Raw genomic sequence first — 21634 nt, 5'->3', positions numbered from 1 at the left:
ATCACTGGCAACTGGCACCGAGACGGAACCAGCTTACATCAGAAAAAACAATGAGCTCTCGCTTGATGAGCTCTCGCTTGACTCCGCTGAAGACTCAAATGGTGGTGGTGTAGGGTCAGTGGACTGCACGCTACTGGGCATCTTTCTCGGAGTTGTCGCTGAAGTAAGCCATTTGTAACGGCTCGTTGTGTCAATGTGGTGCCAACTACTGCTCAAATTGCTGCTGCAGATGCAGTATGATGCTCCAGAGCCATACGCTGAACACGATGGTCTTCCCTCTCGGTTGTGTCTGTCACGTGACCCTCCGGTGCCCTGCCTTCTAGAGTGACCAACGCTGCCAGTAGTCATTACAGTGGCTATGTTCCTGCCAAGTCTTCCTCCAGTATCGCAGAAGTAACATGTAGCACCTCGTAGCCCTATTACACGACCTTGTTCGAACTCAGTGAGATGTTGATAACGGCAGGCCATGAAGGCCCAACGGTATCGACCGGCCGCCGTGTCATCCCTCAGCCCACAGGCGTCACTGGATGCGGATATGGAGCGGCATGTGGTCAGCACACCGCTCTCCCGGCCATATGTCAGTTTCCGAGACCGGAGCCGCTACTTCTCAATCAAGTAGCTCCTCGGTTTGCCTCACAAGGGCTGAGTGCACCCCGCTTGCCAACAGCGCTCGGCAGACCGGATGGTCACCCATCCAAGTGCTAGCCCAGCACGACAGCGCTTAACTTTGGTGATCTGACGGGAACCGGTTTTACCACTGCGGCAAGACCGTTGGCCTTATGCGATTAGCGCGGTAAATGAAAAGACATCATCTTTAAGACGTAGAAATACGCCTACCAACTTTCGTTGATGTCGCACAACTCTTTCTTGATGTTGCGATTTTTTCCGTCAGTATATTTATTTACACATACATTTTATTGCATCTGAAAATATTGACTACTGCATGCGTTCGCAATAGTTACGTAAACATTTATCGCACTTTGACATTGATACCTCAAAACATGATTTTGGTGGGATTCAGCTGCAGATTCACTGTACAAATACTGCGGTTTATCTTTTACATTACAAAGGGGTAGTAAGAAAATATAAATCACATAAATCTAAAGGCTGTGAAATCATTAAAATACTTACGATTTCAATTACGGATAACTTAAATTGATCTCCTATAGTACACTTGTCCGCTCTGGAGTATTGCTGCGCAGTATGGGATGCGCATATGATAGGATTGACGGAGGACATCGAAGTATTTCAAAGAAGGGCAGCTCGGAGGGTGAGAGAGAGAGAGAGAGAGAGAGAGAGAGAGAGAGAGAGAGCGAGTGCCACAGATACGATACGAGTATTTGGACGGCAATCATTAAACCAAGGCGTTTATTGTTGCGGCAGGATCTTCTCATGGTATTTCAATCACCAACTATTTCCTCTGAATGCGAAAAAAACATTTGTTTGCGCCCACCTAGATAGGGGGAAATGATCGTAATAAAATAAGAAAAGCCAGATTTCGCAAGGAAAGATTTAAGTGTTCGTTTTTCCCGCGCTCTGTTCCAGAGTGGAACGGTAGAGAAATACCTTGAAGGTGGTTCGATGAACCCTCTACCATACACTTGACTGTGAATTGCAGAATAAACAGTTAGATGTAGATATCATAATGCTATTCGTCATGTAGAGCGCCACTTCAAATTCGATTTTTATACTCAGCTTCACCACTGTAACAACGAAAGAAAAATGTTTATAATGCTCTTGTACTTTTCCGCAGCTTGCATGTAATGCCCACGTTTAGTGTTCGATACATTCAATGTATAAATACTTTATCTGATCATAATTTAACACACGTAACATGTGGCTGGATAGTTCGCATCCATAGAACTTTCATTACTTGTAATATTTTTTTGTGTAACCTTAGCCATTTAGTACAATTCCGTATTAGAATTTATTGTACATAATTTTACTTCTCTTTACGTCCTCTAAATTAATTTCATCGCTACTGCACAGACATGTTTTACTGTGCCCATATACTCTACACAGTGTCTGTAGCTTAACATCTTTACTATTCCAACGTCTTTAAATGGTTTTTGTTGCTCAGGAGCTTGTGCTTCCACAAAACATAGAATGGTGTGTGTTAAAGCAATTTCCAGAGAATTTAGCAACACTCGTAGTGCACGTGCCAAAATGTCGAAACTTCAAAACGTGTAACACAGACGACGAACTCGTCGCACATAAATATTCATCACTTAACTTTTCGCCACATTTAATGTTTTATTAAAGCCATTTCACGTATGTGAAGGAAAAATCGAAAAGAACACCTTCGTAACCATAACGAATTTTGAACGAAAAATTTATTTTTATCTCACCTGTTAGTGCACGAACCCAGTAACGACCATAAAGCGAGGCTCCAACAGGAAAGCAAAAAAGTCTTTAAGAACCACCTGAAAGCCGGCCGGAGTGGCCGAGCGGTTCTAGGCGCTACAGTCTGTAGCTGCGCGATTTAAATTTTGATTTAAATAAAACTTCTTTCAGCCGTACTTGGCGCTGTCTGCTGTTTTGAATTATAAACTTTATAGTTCTACTACAGCTTCGGTTATCATAATGTCTACTTCAGACAAGTAAGCGTTTCTTGAAGCGCCAAAATCGCGATCCATGCAATTCTTTTTTTATGTAAAGGAACAAAAACTCGATAACCGATAAACCAGGCGAATTTGGCCAATGAGACATTGATTCGAAGTTTCCTCCGTCAAATCTACACCCACATCTACATACACGACTGAACCAAAACATTACGACCACTTCATACATCGAGAGTGAACGAAGCATTGTGGCGAAGCTGAGAAGAAACGAATGGATGATCACCTTCGAGAGGGTATATCTCAAGAAGCTACCGCATCACTTCACCTCCAAGGCGATAATACTCGAGCCTGCGCCAAGTCTCGTGGCCGCAAGTAATTCGGGAAAGATTCATCCGCCCGTCGCTACTTAAGCCGTTGCCCGGCTCGTAACCGGCAGTTGCACCTTGTCAACCCTTCTGGGGCTGCCGCCTTCCAGAGGTACGTGGAGCTGCCAGCGGTCTTCACCCTGGCTATGCAGAGACTTGGCTTCTTGACATTTGGACCTCTCGGATTTTGGTATCTCTGCATGTTACAGTGATTCTGTTTAGAGACAGACGCTTCAAAGGGTGGTCCTTACAGCTCTGACTCTTTGTGACTTAGCCATTCTAGGCAAACAGTTGAACTTTGGCTTAAACAATCCGAGGTGTTTAGTAAGACAGAGACCTCGATTGTCAACCTGTTTTTGGTGTTATTGTGAATTTATGCTCCAAGACGGAGAAGGGTGAATAATGATGTTAGTAATAAACCTGGGTGTTAGTTCTCCCGTGGCGGAGCTGGTGCGGATTACTTCACGAAGAAACATCTGATGAGCACACACTGTTGTTGTTGTGGTCTTCAGTCCTGAGACTGGTTTGATGCAGCTCTCCATGCTACTCTATCCTGTGCAAGCTTCTTCATCTCCCAGTACCTACTGCAACCTACATCCTTCTGGATCTGTTTAGTGTATTCATCTCTTGGTCTCCCTCTACCCTCCACGCTGCCCTCCAGTACTTAATTGGTGATCCCTTGATGCCCCAGACAGAGGTGTACAAATTCCCATTGCAGCCTGCTTGCCCCTAGCTCCTCTGCAACCATTCATGCAGGTCAGCCTGCCGCGACGTAAACACAAGAGTACGCATGTACTGAGGCATAGTGGGTAATGCGACCGACTTGGGCTCCCGCAAGCCCGGGATACCTGGGTTCCCGCAAGCCTGCCAAGCTTCACGGGACCCGCTCAGCTTGCTGCGCCTGACAACAGGTTGCGCTGTCAAGCTACCGTGACTAGAGTAGCCAGGTAGTTAGCCCGCAGTACATTTATCGCAACGGTGGGGGCAGCACAATGAATAGGTCGGACTTTAGTGAGACTCAAAAAAAATTGACAACTGGCGAATACATGCTGGTAACGAAACAGAGCACAAGTGCCCCATAGGAAAGGTTTTCGTGTGTTTATGAGGCCGCTTCAAATAAATCGGTAGGTGTATCTCAAGGAAAACTATGTAAAAAGCTCTTAAGTACTTATTTAGGAACCTCGAGTATGTTACGACATGTGTGCAAATTTGACAAGCAGTTCCCTCACTTCGTAAATATCTTGAAAGAGGACAAAGATTTAGTGGCCGAAAAGGGCGTCGAAATGTGTGCTAAGGACCTGAGACCATTTAGCAGTATAGAGGGAGAAGGATTTCATGGTAACCCGCAAACGATGTCAAAATCTTTTGTAAGGTACTCTATTCCATGCACTGTCCGAAATATTATGTAGACAGTAATGTTCCTCTTGATGGTCAAGTGTGCAAAATTTCTTCAAGATCGGAATGAAACTGTAGGTTGGTGTAGAAGTGTGTAAGTAAAGTACCCACCGCCATGCACCATTCAGAATTTTAAGCAGATAGCGCCCTTCATCCTGCTTTGAATATCAAGTATGCCAAATTTCATCAAGATCGGAATAAAAACGTACAATTTGTCGAATTCCATTAGGTAAAGTAACAACCTCTGCCATGCACCCTACGAAATTTTAAGTAGACTGTGACCTTCCTCTTGGTTTCAAGGTATAGTGTGCAAAATTTCATCAAGATTGTATGCAATACAAACACACGGACACAATGACAACACACTTTCAGTTTTTCTCAAATTTTCCAATTTTTCGGTCGATTTTCGAAAAATTTTATTTCATAAAAACCTTGTCCTGAGAATTACGAACACCGGAAAAAAAATTGCCGAATTGGTCCAGCCGTTCTCGAGTTTTACGCTTATCAACGCATTTGGCAATTCATTTTTATTTATATAGATAATAAGCCCGAAATATACGCGTAAAGGAAGAATGTACAAATAAAACCCAATATTTTTTGACCTGAAATTAATATATACATAATGTTAGGGTTTGTCTTTTGGTGCTCAGGTAAAATAAAAACTTTTAATTAACGTTCATAGTACGACAATGAAGCGCGCAGACTAAACGGCTGCGTAGTGCAGCTCAGCAGTAATATGGGCAGGCAAGTAAGTTTCCCGCAGCCTGCCCGAGTTGGGTTCTGCTTGGCTTGGCTGGGAGTGAAGCAGCCTGCCCGTTCTGTTGACAACGAGCGGCGGCCTGCCCGCCTGGCCACCGGGCAAGCATGGGTGGGTTAAAAGCGGGACATGTACACCTCTAGCCCCAGAACATGTCCTACCAACCGATCCCTTCTTCTAGTCAAGTTGTACCATAACTTTCTCTTCTCTGAGCACACACTATGGATCAAGAATAAATTGAACAAAGATGAAGTAATGAGAAGTAGCAAAAATGAGATTAGCGATAAACTTAACATTAGAATTAGGAACCACGAAGCAGATGAAGTTAAGCAATTCTGTTACCTTGGAATCAAAATAACATACGGCAGACGACGGAAGGAGGACAAAAAAGGAGACTAACACTGCTAAAGAGTATATTCCTGGCCAGAAGAAGTCTGCTATATCAAACATCGGCTTCGACGAGGAAATTTTCAAGAATTTACATTCGGAGCACAGCATTGTATGGTAGTGAATCATGGACCGAAGGGAAACAGAAAGAGAAGAGAATCGAAGCGTTTGATACGTGGTGCTGTAGAAGGGTGTTGAAAATTAGGTGAACTCATAAGATCAGAAATGAGAAATTCTCCTTAGGATCTGCAAAGAGAGGAACATGTGCGAAACATTCACAAAAAGAAAGAACAGCATGAGAGGGCATGTGTTAAGACACCAAGGAATAGCTTTTACGTCACTGGAGGGAACTGTAGAAGGTAAAAATTGCAAAAGAAGACGGAAATTAGAATAGATCCAAAAAATGATTGAGCTAGTTGGTTGCAAGTGCTACCCTGAGACGAATCGCCATCAACAATGCAACATGTTCTCATGGCAGCATATACCATGGAGACGTTTGGAATTCAACCTTCGACACTGGGTGGAAAGCCAAACCGACCAAGAACTCAGCCCATCACCTCCCCTCCCCCTGCCTGACAAATACTGCAAGCAAAAACTCCTCTCATTATCGGAATTCGAACCGGCCACGTTCGAAGCTATCACCGCCGCAACACTCAAATCGCTGAACAGCGTAAGTCAAGTTATTGATGTGAGGAAAATTTCCAGTTGTTTTGCGGTCTTTACACGATAAAATGTAGTAAGTAGGCTCATTAGATGGTTTTACTTACCAATAGAGATGCCAGACTGGTCGAAGTAAGGAGCAACGAAGTCGATTACTTCTTCCCTCTCTGACGTCATTGTCAGCGGTGCGATGATCATGTCTGTCTCCTGAACATGAAACAATGTCACTGAGTCAGAAGATGAACAGTTTTTAATTTGTTGCATCGTCGATAATGGACGACAAAGAATTTCAATTTTATGTCACTCTTACTAATACCTTGTTAACGAGTTCTGGTAGCTGCGTTTTATTTGTTGATGCTCTCTAAATGGAATATCACACACTTCCGTCCCGGCTAGGTGGATTTGTTAGTAATTAAGAACAATGCTTCAAAATAGGAACTCAATAAAGACTTCGAGGTAACGAGATCATAATGTTCAGTGAAGTTGAGACAATGGCAAAGACCAAATTGTAACCGATCTGCCATATCCCATCGTGAATGGTTGGCCCGACTGCCTGTCTCTCCTTAGCGAGCGTTAGTGTTTGAATTATAGGCCGACCCTCGAACATCTGCGCGCCCTTGTGTGGACTGCCTTATTTTTTTAAATTTGTTCTTGTTGTTGGTACGTGTATGGCTTCTAGCCGGTTTTGTGTTTTAAATTAGAGTTGTTTTTCTCTTAAGGCCTTCAGCCTAGTTTAAAGTACTGTTTCACGTGAGCCTTTTGGCATTTTAAAAAAAAACTTTTCAGTTTTTAAGTCTTCGGCCTTCAGCCGGTTTGAATTTAACTTGTTGTGCATTTTCAACTTCTCGCGGCGTAATGAATAATCCATTAAATTTCGGGCATGCAGCCGCGCAAATAAAATTTCTTCTACTGATATTTCGGCCGCGTATCGTCCGGCCATCTTCAGAGCGAGTTCCAAGACTGAACTCGCTCCAAGACTGAACTCGCTCTGAAGATGGCCGGACGATACGCGGCCGAAATATCAGTAGAAGAAATTTTATTTGCGCGGCTGCATGCCCGAAATTTAATGGATTATGAATTTAACTTGTTTGCTTCAACCTATTGGATTCTTAAGTCTTCGGTCTTCAGCCGGTTTGAGTTTCAGTTGTTTGGTCTTAAGGCCTTCAGCCTAGTTTAAAGTACTGTTTCACGTGAGCCCTTTGGCATTTAAAAAAAACTTTTCAGTTTTTAAGTCTTCGGCCTTCAGCCGGTTTGAATTTAACTTGTTGTGCATTTTCAACTTCTCGCGGCGTAATGAATAATCCATTAAATTTCGGGCATGCAGCCGCGCAAATAAAATTTCTTCTACTGATATTTCGGCCGCGTATCGTCCGGCCATCTTCAGAGCGAGTTCCAAGACTGAACTCGCTCCAAGACTGAACTCGCTCTGAAGATGGCCGGACGATACGCGGCCGAAATATCAGTAGAAGAAATTTTATTTGCGCGGCTGCATGCCCGAAATTTAATGGATTATGAATTTAACTTGTTTGCTTCAACCTATTGGATTCTTAAGTCTTCGGTCTTCAGCCGGTTTGAGTTTCAGTTGTTTGGTCTTAAGGCCTTCAGCCTAGTTTAAAGTACTGTTTCACGTGAGCCCTTTGGCATTTAAAAAAAACTTTTCAGTTTTTAAGTCTTCGGCCTTCAGCCGGTTTGAATTTAACTTGTTGTGCATTTTCAACTTCTCGCGGCGTAATGAATAATCCATTAAATTTCGGGCATGCAGCCGCGCAAATAAAATTTCTTCTACTGATATTTAGGCCGCGTATCGTCCGGCCATCTTCAGAGCGAGTTCCAAGACTGAACTCGCTCCAAGACTGAACTCGCTCTGAAGATGGCCGGACGATACGCGGCCGAAATATCAGTAGAAGAAATTTTATTTGCGCGGCTGCATGCCCGAAATTTAATGGATTATGAATTTAACTTGTTTGCTTCAACCTATTGGATTCTTAAGTCTTCGGTCTTCAGCCGGTTTGAGTTTCAGTTGTTTGGTCTTAAGGCCTTCAGCCTAGTTTAAAGTACTGTTTCACGTGAGCCCTTTGGCATTTAAAAAAAACTTTTCAGTTTTTAAGTCTTCGGCCTTCAGCCGGTTTGAATTTAACTTGTTGTGCATTTTCAACTTCTCGCGGCGTAATGAATAATCCATTAAATTTCGGGCATGCAGCCGCGCAAATAAAATTTCTTCTACTGATATTTAGGCCGCGTATCGTCCGGCCATCTTCAGAGCGAGTTCCAAGACTGAACTCGCTCCAAGACTGAACTCGCTCTGAAGATGGCCGGACGATACGCGGCCGAAATATCAGTAGAAGAAATTTTATTTGCGCGGCTGCATGCCCGAAATTTAATGGATTATGAATTTAACTTGTTTGCTTCAACCTATTGGATTCTTAAGTCTTCGGTCTTCAGCCGGTTTGAGTTTCAGTTGTTTGGTCTTAAGGCCTTCAGCCTAGTTTAAAGTACTGTTTCACGTGAGCCCTTTGGCATTTAAAAAAAACTTTTCAGTTTTTAAGTCTTCGGCCTTCAGCCGGTTTGAATTTAACTTGTTGTGCATTTTCAACTTCTCGCGGCGTAATGAATAATCCATTAAATTTCGGGCATGCAGCCGCGCAAATAAAATTTCTTCTACTGATATTTAGGCCGCGTATCGTCCGGCCATCTTCAGAGCGAGTTCCAAGACTGAACTCGCTCCAAGACTGAACTCGCTCTGAAGATGGCCGGACGATACGCGGCCGAAATATCAGTAGAAGAAATTTTATTTGCGCGGCTGCATGCCCGAAATTTAATGGATTATGAATTTAACTTGTTTGCTTCAACCTATTGGATTCTTAAGTCTTCGGTCTTCAGCCGGTTTGAGTTTCAGTTGTTTGGTCTTAGGGCCTTCAGCCTAGTTTAAAGTACTGTTTCACGTGAGCCCTTTGGCATTTAAAAAAAACTTTTCAGTTTTTAAGTCTTCGGCCTTCAGCCGGTTTGAATTTAACTTGTTGTGCATTTTCAACTTCTCGCGGCGTAATGAATAATCCATTAAATTTCGGGCATGCAGCCGCGCAAATAAAATTTCTTCTACTGATATTTAGGCCGCGTATCGTCCGGCCATCTTCAGAGCGAGTTCCAAGACTGAACTCGCTCCAAGACTGAACTCGCTCTGAAGATGGCCGGACGATACGCGGCCGAAATATCAGTAGAAGAAATTTTATTTGCGCGGCTGCATGCCCGAAATTTAATGGATTATGAATTTAACTTGTTTGCTTCAACCTATTGGATTCTTAAGTCTTCGGTCTTCAGCCGGTTTGAGTTTCAGTTGTTTGGTCTTAGGGCCTTCAGCCTAGTTTAAAGTACTGTTTCACGTGAGCCCTTTGGCATTTAAAAAAAACTTTTCAGTTTTTAAGTCTTCGGCCTTCAGCCGGTTTGAATTTAACTTGTTGTGCATTTTCAACTTCTCGCGGCGTAATGAATAATCCATTAAATTTCGGGCATGCAGCCGCGCAAATAAAATTTCTTCTACTGATATTTAGGCCGCGTATCGTCCGGCCATCTTCAGAGCGAGTTCCAAGACTGAACTCGCTCCAAGACTGAACTCGCTCTGAAGATGGCCGGACGATACGCGGCCGAAATATCAGTAGAAGAAATTTTATTTGCGCGGCTGCATGCCCGAAATTTAATGGATTATGAATTTAACTTGTTTGCTTCAACCTATTGGATTCTTAAGTCTTCGGTCTTCAGCCGGTTTGAGTTTCAGTTGTTTGGTCTTAAGGCCTTCAGCCTAGTTTAAAGTACTGTTTCACGTGAGCCCTTTGGCATTTAAAAAAAACTTTTCAGTTTTTAAGTCTTCGGCCTTCAGCCGGTTTGAATTTAACTTGTTGTGCATTTTCAACTTCTCGCGGCGTAATGAATAATCCATTAAATTTCGGGCATGCAGCCGCGCAAATAAAATTTCTTCTACTGATATTTCGGCCGCGTATCGTCCGGCCATCTTCAGAGCGAGTTCCAAGACTGAACTCGCTCCAAGACTGAACTCGCTCTGAAGATGGCCGGACGATACGCGGCCGAAATACCAGTAGAAGAAATTTTATTTGCGCGGCTGCATGCCCGAAATTTAATGGATTATGAATTTAACTTGTTTGCTTCAACCTATTGGATTCTTAAGTCTTCGGTCTTCAGCCGGTTTGAGTTTCAGTTGTTTGGTCTTAAGGCCTTCCGCCTAAATTAAAGAACTGTTTCACGTAAGGACTTTGGTATTTTTAAAAAAAATTAATGTTTTGGAGTTTTAAGTGTTCGGCCTTCAGCCAGTTTCAATTTAACTTGTTTACTTCTGCCTAACTAAAGAACTGTTTTAAGATAAGGCTTACCTTTTAAATTTCTGATTATGCTTGCGTTTTAAGTTATTTTCCTTCAGCTGTTTTTAAATTAAAGCGGCTTTCAGCCGATAATTAAGTCCTAAAGATTAAAGCTGTGTGTTTAAAAAATTTTTGGGGTCTTGCAATGATTGATCAAATAATAAAGTTGTATGTTCGAGTGTAACTGACAGCCACTTATTTTGGCCCCCATCCACGATTTATTCTATCTGTTCTTTCCTGCGGGTAAAGCGGGGCGTTTCAAGTTCCTTCGCACATGCATGCATGAGTCGTGCTCGGGCAGCCAAATGATAAGGCGACCGCTAACGATAAATTCGAGTCCGGTCCGGCGCAAATTTTCACTGCCGTAATTCCATTATACAGCTGATGGTTGACCTTATTCGCAATTGCGAATACATTTAATATGTTTCATAACGGCTGAAGTCGCTGCAGGGATTGTTCTTTTCGACATGAATGCATATGGAAAGGAAGTTTGCATTGTGATTTAGAATAACACAGGCACTTTAATATCGTATTTTAAATTTAGATCTCTGCATTCCCAGCTTGCTGAGTCCCACTGATATAGTCTAACATTTAAATTTGTTTAGCGCTTAAGGGGGACAGGACGCCAAACAGGCCGACTTGGAGCAGGAGAGGCATCACAGGGCATTTTAATTTCCAGTGTCTACACTTTTACAAATAAATTCATCAAACTTTGTCAGCATGACCAGGAAGGATTCAGGATTCACACCCATTGCAGTGGAAGTTCGAAAACATAACAAAATAAATTTTTTTGCGTGCGAAATTTCATCATTTTTTCACTTACTAATGGCTGCATTTGTTGCTATAGGTACACTTTTCTTCATAAGTTAGAGAGATTCTTCGATGAATTTTGCACAGCATACATACCATACTCACAGGTGTATGAAACTCTACAATTTATTTAATTTATGAAAAAACGAATGAACTGTTATATTTTAAACTTCATGTTTAGAAAAAACACAAATTTTATAGTTAATTACCTCAATTTTTACCACAGTTTTTAATAGATTTGGAAAATTCTAGAGTTTCATACAGCTTTAAGTATGATTTGTATGCTGTGCAAAATTTATCGATGAATCTCTCTTACTTACGAAGGAAGATGTACCTACAGCAACAAATGCTGCCATTAGTAATACACTCCTGGAAATGGAAAAAAGAACACATGGACACCGGTGTGTCAGACCCACCATACTTGCTCCGGACACTGCGAGAGGGCTGTACAAGCAATGATCACACGCACGGCACAGCGGACACACCAGGAACCGCGGTGTTGGCCGTCGAATGGCGCTAGCTGCGCAGCATTTGTGCACCGCCGCCGTCAGTGTCAGCCAGTTTGCCGTGGCATACGGAGCTCCATCGCAGTCTTTAACACTGGTAGCATGCCGCGACAGCGTGGACGTGAACCGTATGTGCAGTTGACGGACTTTGAGCGAGGGCGTATAGTGGGCATGCGGGAGGCCGGGTGGACGTACCGCCGAATTGCTCAACACGTGGGGCGTGAGGTCTCCACAGTACATCGATGTTGTCGCCAGTGGTCGGCGGAAGGTGCATGTGCCCGTCGACCTAGGACCGCACCGCAGCGACGCACGGATGCACGCCAAGACCGTAGCATCCTACGCAGTGCCGTAGGGGACCGCACCGCCACTTCCCAGCAAATTAGGGACACTGTTGCTCCTGGGGTATCGGCGAGAACCATTCGCAACCGTCTCCATGAAGCTGGGCTACGGTCCCGCACACCGTTAGGCCGTCTTCCGCTCACGCCCCAACATCGTGCAGCCCGCCTCCAGTGGTGTCGCGACAGGCGTGGATGGAGGGACGAATGGAGACGTGTCGTCTTCAGCGATGAGAGTCGCTTCTGCCTTGGTGCCAATGATGGTCGTATGCGTGTTTGGCGCCGTGCAGGTGAGCGCCACAATCAGGACTGCATACGACGGAGGCACACAGGGCCAACACCCGGCATCATGGTGTGGGGAGCGATCTTCTACACTGGCCGTACACCACTGGTGATCGTCGAGGGGACACTGAACAGTGCACGGTACATCCAAACCGTCATCGAACCCATCGTTCTATCATTCCTAGACCGGCAAGGGAACTTGCTGTTCCAACAGGACAATGCACGTCCGCTTGTATCCCGTGCCACCCAACGTGCTCTAGAAGGTGTAAGTCAACTACCCCGGCCAGCAAGGTCTCCGGATCTGTCCCCCGTTGAGCATGTTTGGGACTGGATGAAGCGTCGTCTCACGCGGTCTGCACGTCCAGCACGAATGCTGGTCCAACTGAGGAGCCAGGTGGAAATGGCATGGCAAGCCGTTCCACAGGACTACATCCAGCATCTCTACGATCGTCTCCAGCCTGCATTGCTGCGAAAGGTGGATATACACTGTACTAGTGCCGACATTGTGCATGCTCTGTTGCCTGTGTCTATGTGCCTGTGGTTCTGTCAGTGTGATCATGTGATGTATCTGACCCCAGGAATGTGTCAATAAAGTTTCCCCTTCCTGGGACAATGAATTCACGGTGTTCTTATTTCAATTTCCAGGAGTGTAGAAAAAAATGAAGAAATTTCACATGTAAAAAAAAAAAATATTTTGCATGTGTTCAACGTCCACTGCTAAGAGTGTGAATTCTGAATCCTTCCTGGTCACGCTGACAAAGTTTTATGAATTTATTTGTAAATGTATAGACAGTGGAAATTAAAATGTTCAGTGGTGCCTCTCCTGCTCCAAGTCGGCCCGTTTGATGTCCCACCCCCCTTAACCTTTTAATTGAAACCAGTCATATATCATTATTTTCCATTTGCATTACTTTAAAAAAGCCGTATTGATCAAATTGTGACACTGTATGTGATTAGAACTGGAAAACTTAGTCTCTTTAAAAACGTGAAATATTTTGATTTTTTTTCGTAAATCATACAAAAATTTGGAGACTAAAACTAATTCTTTTAGTCTGTGAGAGAAGTATGTATGCTTTGAATGTCAGAGTGAATGGTGTTTGTTCAGCTGTGAGACTTTTCGGCGTCGAAAAGCACCATATTTTGATAAGAAAGGAGAGATTCAACTGAAAATATTTTGAGACGACAGTAGACTCAAATTGGTAAAAGTTCAATCTGAGAAAGTGCTCACAACAACTGTTTACGTATCTCTGGATTTCGTGCAGTCACGCACGACACTGGTGTGTTTAAACGATCGAGAAGCTTAGCTCACCCCCATGGCGAGGTCTCCGACGAGCCCGGTCCAGCTGCCGGAGGGCGACCGCGAGCCGAAGTCGTTGTCCTTGGCGGGCACCAGCTCGTAGTCGAAGTTCATGTGCGTCGGCTCGGCCAGCTTCTTCAGCAGGTCGATGCAGTAGCCGTCCCAGACGGGCTCGCCCTCCGGACCAACCAAGGGCGCCCCCGTCTGCTCGTCGCGTACTGGGAACGACCAAGGCACGCCCTGTGTCGAAAGAACACCAACAGGTGGCGATCACGTGTTCAAGGGACACTATCCGGTAAAAATATCAGTCATTTACAAGGAGATACGTAAAGTGTAGCGAAACAACGTAAGTTACTCAAAAATACACTACTGACCATTAAACCTGCTACACCAAGAAGAAATGACGATGATAAGCGGATATTCATTGCACAAATATATTATACTAGAACTGGCATGTGATTACACTTTCACGCAATTTGGGTGCATAGATCCTCAGAAATCAGTACCCAGAACAACCGCCTCTGGCCGTAATAACGACCTTGATACCCCTGGGCATTGAGTCAAACAGAGCTTGGATGGCGTGTATAGGTACAGCTGCCCATGCAGCTTCAACACGATACCACACTTCTTCAGGAGTAGTGACTGGCGTATCGTGACGAGCCAGTTACTCGGCCACCATTGACCAGACGTTTTCAATTGGTGAGAGATCTGGAGAATGTGCTGGCCAGGGCAGCAGTCGAACATTTTCCGTATCCAGGACCTGCAACATGCGGTCGTGCATTATCCTGCTGAAATGTAGGGTTTCGCAGGGATCGAATGGAGGTGTAGAGCCACGGGTCGTAACACAACTGAAATGTAACGTCCACTGTTCAAAGTTCCGTCAATGCGAACAAGAGGTGACCGAGACGTATAACCAATGGCACCCCATACCATCACGCCGGGTGATACGCCACTATGGCTATGACGAATACACGCTTCCAACCGCGATGCCGCCAAACACGGATACGACCATCATGATGCTATAGACAGAACCTGGATTCATCCGAAAAAATGACGTTTTGCCATTCGTGCACCCAGGTTCGTCGTTAAGTACACCATCGCAGGCGCTCCCGTCTGTGATGCAGCGTCAAGGGTAAGCGCAGCCATGGTCTCCGAGCTGATAGTCCATGCTGCTGCAAACGACGTCGAACTGTTCGTGCAGATGGTTGTTGTCTTGTAAACGTCCCCATATGTTGACTCAGGGGTCGAGACGTGGCTCCACGATCCGTTACAGCCATGCGGATAAGATGCCTGTCATCTCGACTGCTAGTGATACGAGGCCGTTGGGATCCAGCACGGCGTTCCGTATTACCCTCCTGAACCCACCGATTCCATATTCTGCTAACAGTCATTGGATCTCGACCAACGCGAGCAGCAATGTCGCGATACGATAAACCGCAATCGCGATAGGCTACAGTCCGACCTTGATCAGAGTCGGAAAAGTGGTGGTACGCATTTCTCCTCCTTACACGAGGCATCACAACGACGTTTCACCAGGCAACGCCGGTCAACTGCTGTTTGTATATGAGAAATCGGTTGGAAACTTTCCTCATGTCAGCACGTTGTAGGTGTCGCGAACGGCGCCAACCTTTTGTGAATGCTCTGAAAAGCTAATCATTTGCATATCACAGCGTCTTCTGCGTGACGGTTAAATTTCGCGTCTATAGCACGTCATCTTCGTGGTGTAGCAATTTTAATGGCGAGTGGTGTACATGTCTTCCGGTCAATACCGCGCACCAGTTAGGTTCCTTTCGGAGTATCCTGGTGAAATAAATCCATGTTTAGCAGCCGCATACAACTGCTCGCTGGACGAAAGACCCGCACCTAAAGACTGGAAAACTGCACAGGTCACACTAATACATAAGGTAGAAAATCAAGTAATCCGCTGAATTAAAGGTCCACATCATTGACATCAATTCGCTGTAGGCTTTTGTAACATATATCGTGTTAAAAGATTACGAAATATCTTGAAGAAACAGATCTACCGTTATGTAACCAGCGCGGGTTCAGACTATATCGTTCTTGTAAAAGACAACTAGCTCTTTACTCACACAAATTAATGAATGCTATCGACAGGGGATTTCAAGGCAATTCCATATTTCTAGATTTCCAGAAGGCTTTTGATACCGTACCTCGTAAGTGCAGCTCCTAATCAAATTGCTTATGCCGGCCGGAGTGGCCTAGCGGTTCTAGGCGCTACAGTCTGGAACCGCGGTACCGCTACGGTCGCAGGTTCGAATCCTGCCTCGGGTATGGATGTGAGTGATGTCCTTAGGTTAGATAGGTTTAAGTAATTCTAAGTTCCAGGGGACTGATGACCTCAGAAGTACAGTCCCATAGTGCTCAGGGTCATTTGAACCATTTTTGAAATTGCTTACCTATGGAGTATCGCCTTAGCTGTTCCATTGGATTCGTTATCTACTGTTAGAAAATGAATGGGAAGGCATGTAATGATTGAAAGTGGCATTTGGAGTTCCCCAACGAAAATCCGTATAGGTCATTTACTGTTGTGCTGAAAAGTAATGCCTCCGAATTTTTTTTCTGTTTCAAATATCGGTTAACGTATTACCTACCGTGCGTATTACTCGGTCGACTTCCCGCTTCGCTGATCCAGGTTACAACCTTCTATGACTAGAGGGTTTTGAATTGTAGCGGGTAACATGGCGGTGTGCAACGTGCATGTGAAACAGCGTGATGTAATCGAGTCGCTGAAAGCACAAATTTGAAGAATTCTTCCACACACGAAGCACTTCTCCTTCAGCTTGACGATGCCAGATCACAAACCAGTGCTGCGACATCTGGACTATCTGACGCCATGGGTTCACAGCCATCGATTATCCTCCACACAGTCCCGACTTGGTCCCATCCGATTTTCATTTGATCCCAAAATTTAAAAACACCTTCGGTGGTAGTGATGAAGCGATGCAAGCACAGGTGAGATTGTGACTCTGTGAACATTCTAGGCTGACGGTGTCAATAAACAGGTTTCTCGTTCTGAGACATATGTCTGTCGCCAGAGTGACTATGTTGAGAAATAAGTACGCAAACATGAAGAATAAAGAGGTAAAATGTTAATAACGTTTGTTTTACTTAAAAATGAAATGGTTGAAATGGCTCTAAGCACTATGGGACTTAACATCTGAGGTCATCACTCCCCTAGACATAGAACTACTTAAACTTAACTAACCTAAGGACATGACACTCACCCATGCCCGAGGCAGGATTCGAACCTGCGACCGTAGCAGCGGCGCGGTTCCAGGCTGAAGTGCCTAGAACCGCTCGGCCGCCTTCTTTAAAAAGCTTTAAGAGTTTTCATATAGGACATTTGGAGGCATTATTTTTCAGCACGCTCTCGTATATAAACAACTTGTGAGACAATGTAAGCTAAACAGTGCTCTTAGATTGTTTGCAAATGATGCTGTCATTTACGATCTACCTAAAGTCATCAGAGGATCAAAACGAACTGCAAAATGATTTACACAAAGTAGCTGTATAGAGCGGAAAGTGACCTAAAGACCACTCCACATGAGTATTAATATTCAATTAAATGTCGGTTACACGATAAATCACAGAAATTAAAGGTTGTCACTTCACCTAAATACCTGCGCATTACAATTACAAACAACTTAAATTGGTACCATCACACGGAAAAAGTTGTGAAGAAGGTGAACCAAAAGCAGTGTTTTATTGGCAGAATGTTTCGCAGATACAACACATCTACTAAAGAGATTGCATACACTACGCTTGTCTGTCCTCTTACGGAGTACTGTGCTGCGCACTAGGGATGGGATCCTTACCATGTAAGACTGGCGGAGAACATCGAACAAGTTCAGAGAAGGGCAGCTCGTTTAATATTATCAGAAAATAGGGGAGAGAGTGTCACGGACGTGGTATGCAGGTTTGGAGTGGCAATCAAAACAAAGACGTTATTCGTTGTGGTGAGAACTTTTCACGAAATTTCAACCATCTACTTTCTCCTCCGAATGCGAAAATAGTTTGTTTATTCCCACCTAAGTAGGAAGAAATGAATATTTTAATAAAATAAGAGAAATAAGAGCTCACAGGGAAACATTTAAATGTTTATTTTTCCCGTGTATTTTTCGAGCGTGGAATGGACGACAAATAGTCTGAATGTGGTTTTGCGAATCCTCTATAAAGGACTTAAATCTGAACTGCAGTGTAGTCATTGTAATGACACATTCCGACGCAGAGACATACAATACCTTAAAGGCTGCGCCAAAGATTTAAATTGAGAGCGATGTAGAATATAATCTTTGTAATGTTCACATTGGATTCTCTTTTGTTTCATACTCCAAGAATGAGGATGGACGTCATTTTTGGAGTGTGCGGAAAGGCAGGCATATAGTTAGTAATTATGGTTTGTGCGACGAGCACAGCAAGTCTTATTGTGTTGTGAATAAAAAATAGTGAGAAATATCTAAGTTTTACGAGAATTATTTAGAGTGACGTAGCATTGTATTCCTTGGTTTCCACCGTCTTCGTGAAGTGAACCGATGCCGACTCAGGAAGATACACACGGTCAACAAAGAGAAGAACACCGATGGCGACTAATGAATTAATATTGTGGCAGAAGGACGAATTCTACGTCTAAGGTGAGAACTCTGAATAAATCAACAATGGGGTAGAATTCAAAATGTAATTAATCGGAATGGTAAATTATATTACAGGCATATTTCACGCAGCACTGAATTTGTCCGCATTCAAGCCGGTCAATACAGTCCGTAGAAAAAAGCCTTTCCAAAACTCTAAAGTTACAGTTCCATGTCCATAATATTTCCTCTTAAAAAAAAAAAAAATAAAATTAAAAAAAAAATAAATAAAAAAAATGCATAAATTTAATTTTTTTTATTTATTTCGCCACATCATGTAGATGTAGATTTAGATACACTCTGCAAGCAATTTTACAGAGCATGTATGAGTTTACTTTGTATTAGTATTAAAAAATCAATTTGCGGATGGAGAGAGGAGAAAGTGATAGTTTTTATGCCTCCGTAAGCAGCCTAATCTCACTTGTCTTATTTTCATGAGCTCGACGACAGGTATCCATAGGATACCTACGACAGGTATCCTATGGAACGAGCAGAACTGTACCACAGTCTACTCTGGACACCAGTTTTCAAAATTTACGCAACAGCATTTTCCAATGATTCCCACAAGACCCCAGAGCATTGCTGTAACACTGTTTTGTGAGCTATACCGATGTGTTCCAATCCTTGTCTTTGAATTCCTTCGATTTTTGCTGTCAAGCGTACACCGAAAAAAGAGGGAACTAAGATTTAAGTATATTATTTATGCATCGAAGACGCCATTAGGTATGCAGCACAAAGTCGAATACCATAGGATGTGGAAGAAAATCGGCTGTGTCCTTTGTAAAAGATCCATTGTATCATTTGCTGTAATCGATTTAGTGAATTTGCGAGAAACGCAAATCTCGGTGGCCGGATGGGGTTTTTAGGACAGACCGAGTAATTGATGAACAGGCAGTGAATCGAAATAGGGAGAAAAAAATTGTAGTACAGCTTGACTAAATGAGAGGGTTGTTTGATAGGACACATGTCGAGGCAACAAAGAATCGTCACTTTGGTAGCGGATGGCAATGTAGGAGAAAAAAATGGAGAGGGAGAGAAAGGTTTGACTACATCAAGCAGGTTCAGATGGAATGTTTGTTGCATTACCTGTGCAGAGTAGAAGAAACTGGACAGGATGGTCTAGAGTGGGCAGCTGTATCAAACCAGCTTTTAGACTGAAAATCACAAAATTTTTTATCGTGAACTAATCGACAACAATACGTGGAAACCATTCTGTCATCTCAGAAGGCCTTCTCAACAATTATGCCGAAACGATCTATTGTTACAGAGAAGTAGAGTTCACGTCTTAGTACATGTTATTAGCAAGATGACGTATGTAATAAAATGTGAATATCACCAAGCGAGGTGGCGCAGTGGTTAGCACACTGGACTCGCATTCGGAAGGACGACGGTTCAGACCCGATTAGGGAGAAAATTCTATCCTTATTTAGGTTTTCCGTGGTTTTTCTAAATCGCTTTAGGCAAATGCCGCGATCGTTCCTTTGATAGGGCATGGCCGATTTCCTTGCCCATCCTTCCCCAGTCCGATGGGACCGATGACGTCGCTGTTTGGTACCCCCCCCCCTCCCCCCTAAACAAACCAACCAATCTGTACAGATCGAAATGTGTTTCCCTCTTTGAGATAGAAATACAGTACTTGTTTATCTTGACTCTTATGGAAAATAGAGCCTTATGAAATTGTACATTAATTTGTTATTACTGTTTACTAGAGGTAAAACCCTTACAGACCAGTTCACACTTGCCATCACGTCGCGTCAAAACATTCCATAATGTATTTCAAGTAGCGGCATTCACACAGGCCGACGTCACGTCACGTCGTCAAGGTTTCTCGGGAAGAAAGTTTTGACGGTGATGTTGAGTAGGGGGGCAGTGTGTCGTCGTCTGCTATCTTCCGAAGTTAACCTATTTTTCCCGTGCTCACTGTTGTTATAGTAGTAGTATATTTTGTGCTTTTGTATCTTCTTAATCTTTATTTAATTATTTTGTTTTGTTTCAGTGACAAACCGCAGAAGTTCTATTACGACTTCAAAATTTTTTTTGCATTGAGTGATCTGCGAATAAGCGAGGCTAGATACATGGAAGTGAAAAATGATTTAGGTTTTACAATAACAAAATGGAACTGACACCTACTCTGTGTGTAAATAAGAACATAAATTGATGAATCAATTTTCACTGAATAACCTTTTGTTAAGTGAAAAAGTCAGCTCTATTGAAAGAGAAAAATACAGTTCAAAAAAATGGTTCAAATGGCTCTGAGCACTATGGGAGTTAACATCTATGGTCATCAGTCCCCTAGAACTTAGAACTACTTAAACCTAACTAACCTAAGGACAGCACACAACACCCAGCCATCACGAGGCAGAGAAAATCCCAGACCCCGCCGGGAATCGAACCCGGGAACCCGGGCGTGGGAAGCGAGAACGCTACCGCACGACCACGAGATGCGGGCAAAAATACACTTGTTTACGTCGTTATTTGCTGCATAGGAAAAACAAGCGTAAGGGGTAAGGCAACCAGGCTCCGTGTATTCTATTATAAATACTGTTTGACGTGTTAGTATGTATATATTTTCGCTAGCAAATAGTTGTCGGTGTTTTGAAATGTCGTTTAACTTCTCAGCATTTTATCACACAAAATTGATCAAGAACATACAGCTGCGCCACGAATAAGTACAGGCGTGGATTTGTGGAATTCCTTTAAATCTCGCTATGAATGGAAGGTAGTAATTAAAGGTCCATTGGCACATCGGATGGCCGGCCGTTGTGACCGAGCGGTTCTAGGCGCTTCAGTCTGGAGCCGCGCTGCTGCTACGGTCGCAGGTTCGAATCCTGCCTCGGGCAAGGATGTGTGTGATGTCCTTAGGTTAGTTGGGTTTAAGTAGTTGTAAGTCTAGGGGACTGATGACCTCAGATGTTAAGTCCCATAGTGCTTAGAGCCATTTGAACCATTTGAACCAGCACATCAGATGGCAGGCGCGGACGATGTTGATATTCCGCAAACTATTCTGCAAGTCAGGTTTACGACACCGCTCGCAGACTTGAGGGCACGGCCCGGCGGGCACTGTGTACAGATGTGAAGTAATCAGGAGAGTACAGGATACAGCCGTGCTGTAAAGCACCCATACATTGCAGCTACAACAACGCCTAGTGACTTGCGTGTAGGGGCCGAAGTGGACTGAGTAAAGCTGGTGTTGTAATTATCGAAGAGCACTTCGCTTATCCCTCCAGAGGAACTACGTCAGAGGCGTAGGGAAAAGACGA

At 43.7% G+C, this 21634-nt stretch overlaps 1 protein-coding gene across 1 annotated transcript in view; it reads right to left on the bottom strand.

Annotated features, from left to right (window-relative positions):
* The window catches only part of LOC126459712 (ionotropic receptor 25a-like), a 281856-nt gene that overhangs the window by 67694 nt on the left and 192528 nt on the right, over nt 1–21634 (bottom strand). The window contains exons 9-10 of the mRNA XM_050095879.1: nt 13738–13965; nt 6233–6332 (exon numbers count right to left, since the gene is read on the bottom strand). Coding sequence (XP_049951836.1) covers nt 6233–6332; nt 13738–13965 — 328 coding nt within the window. The remainder of the gene's footprint in view (nt 1–6232; nt 6333–13737; nt 13966–21634) is intronic.

The sequence above is a fragment of the Schistocerca serialis genome, chromosome 1 (assembly GCF_023864345.2).
Source record: "Schistocerca serialis cubense isolate TAMUIC-IGC-003099 chromosome 1, iqSchSeri2.2, whole genome shotgun sequence".
Classification (NCBI taxonomy): Eukaryota; Metazoa; Arthropoda; class Insecta; order Orthoptera; family Acrididae; genus Schistocerca; species Schistocerca serialis.
The sequence above is the reverse complement of the archived record's forward strand: the minus strand, read 5'-3'. Positions and strand labels throughout refer to the sequence as shown.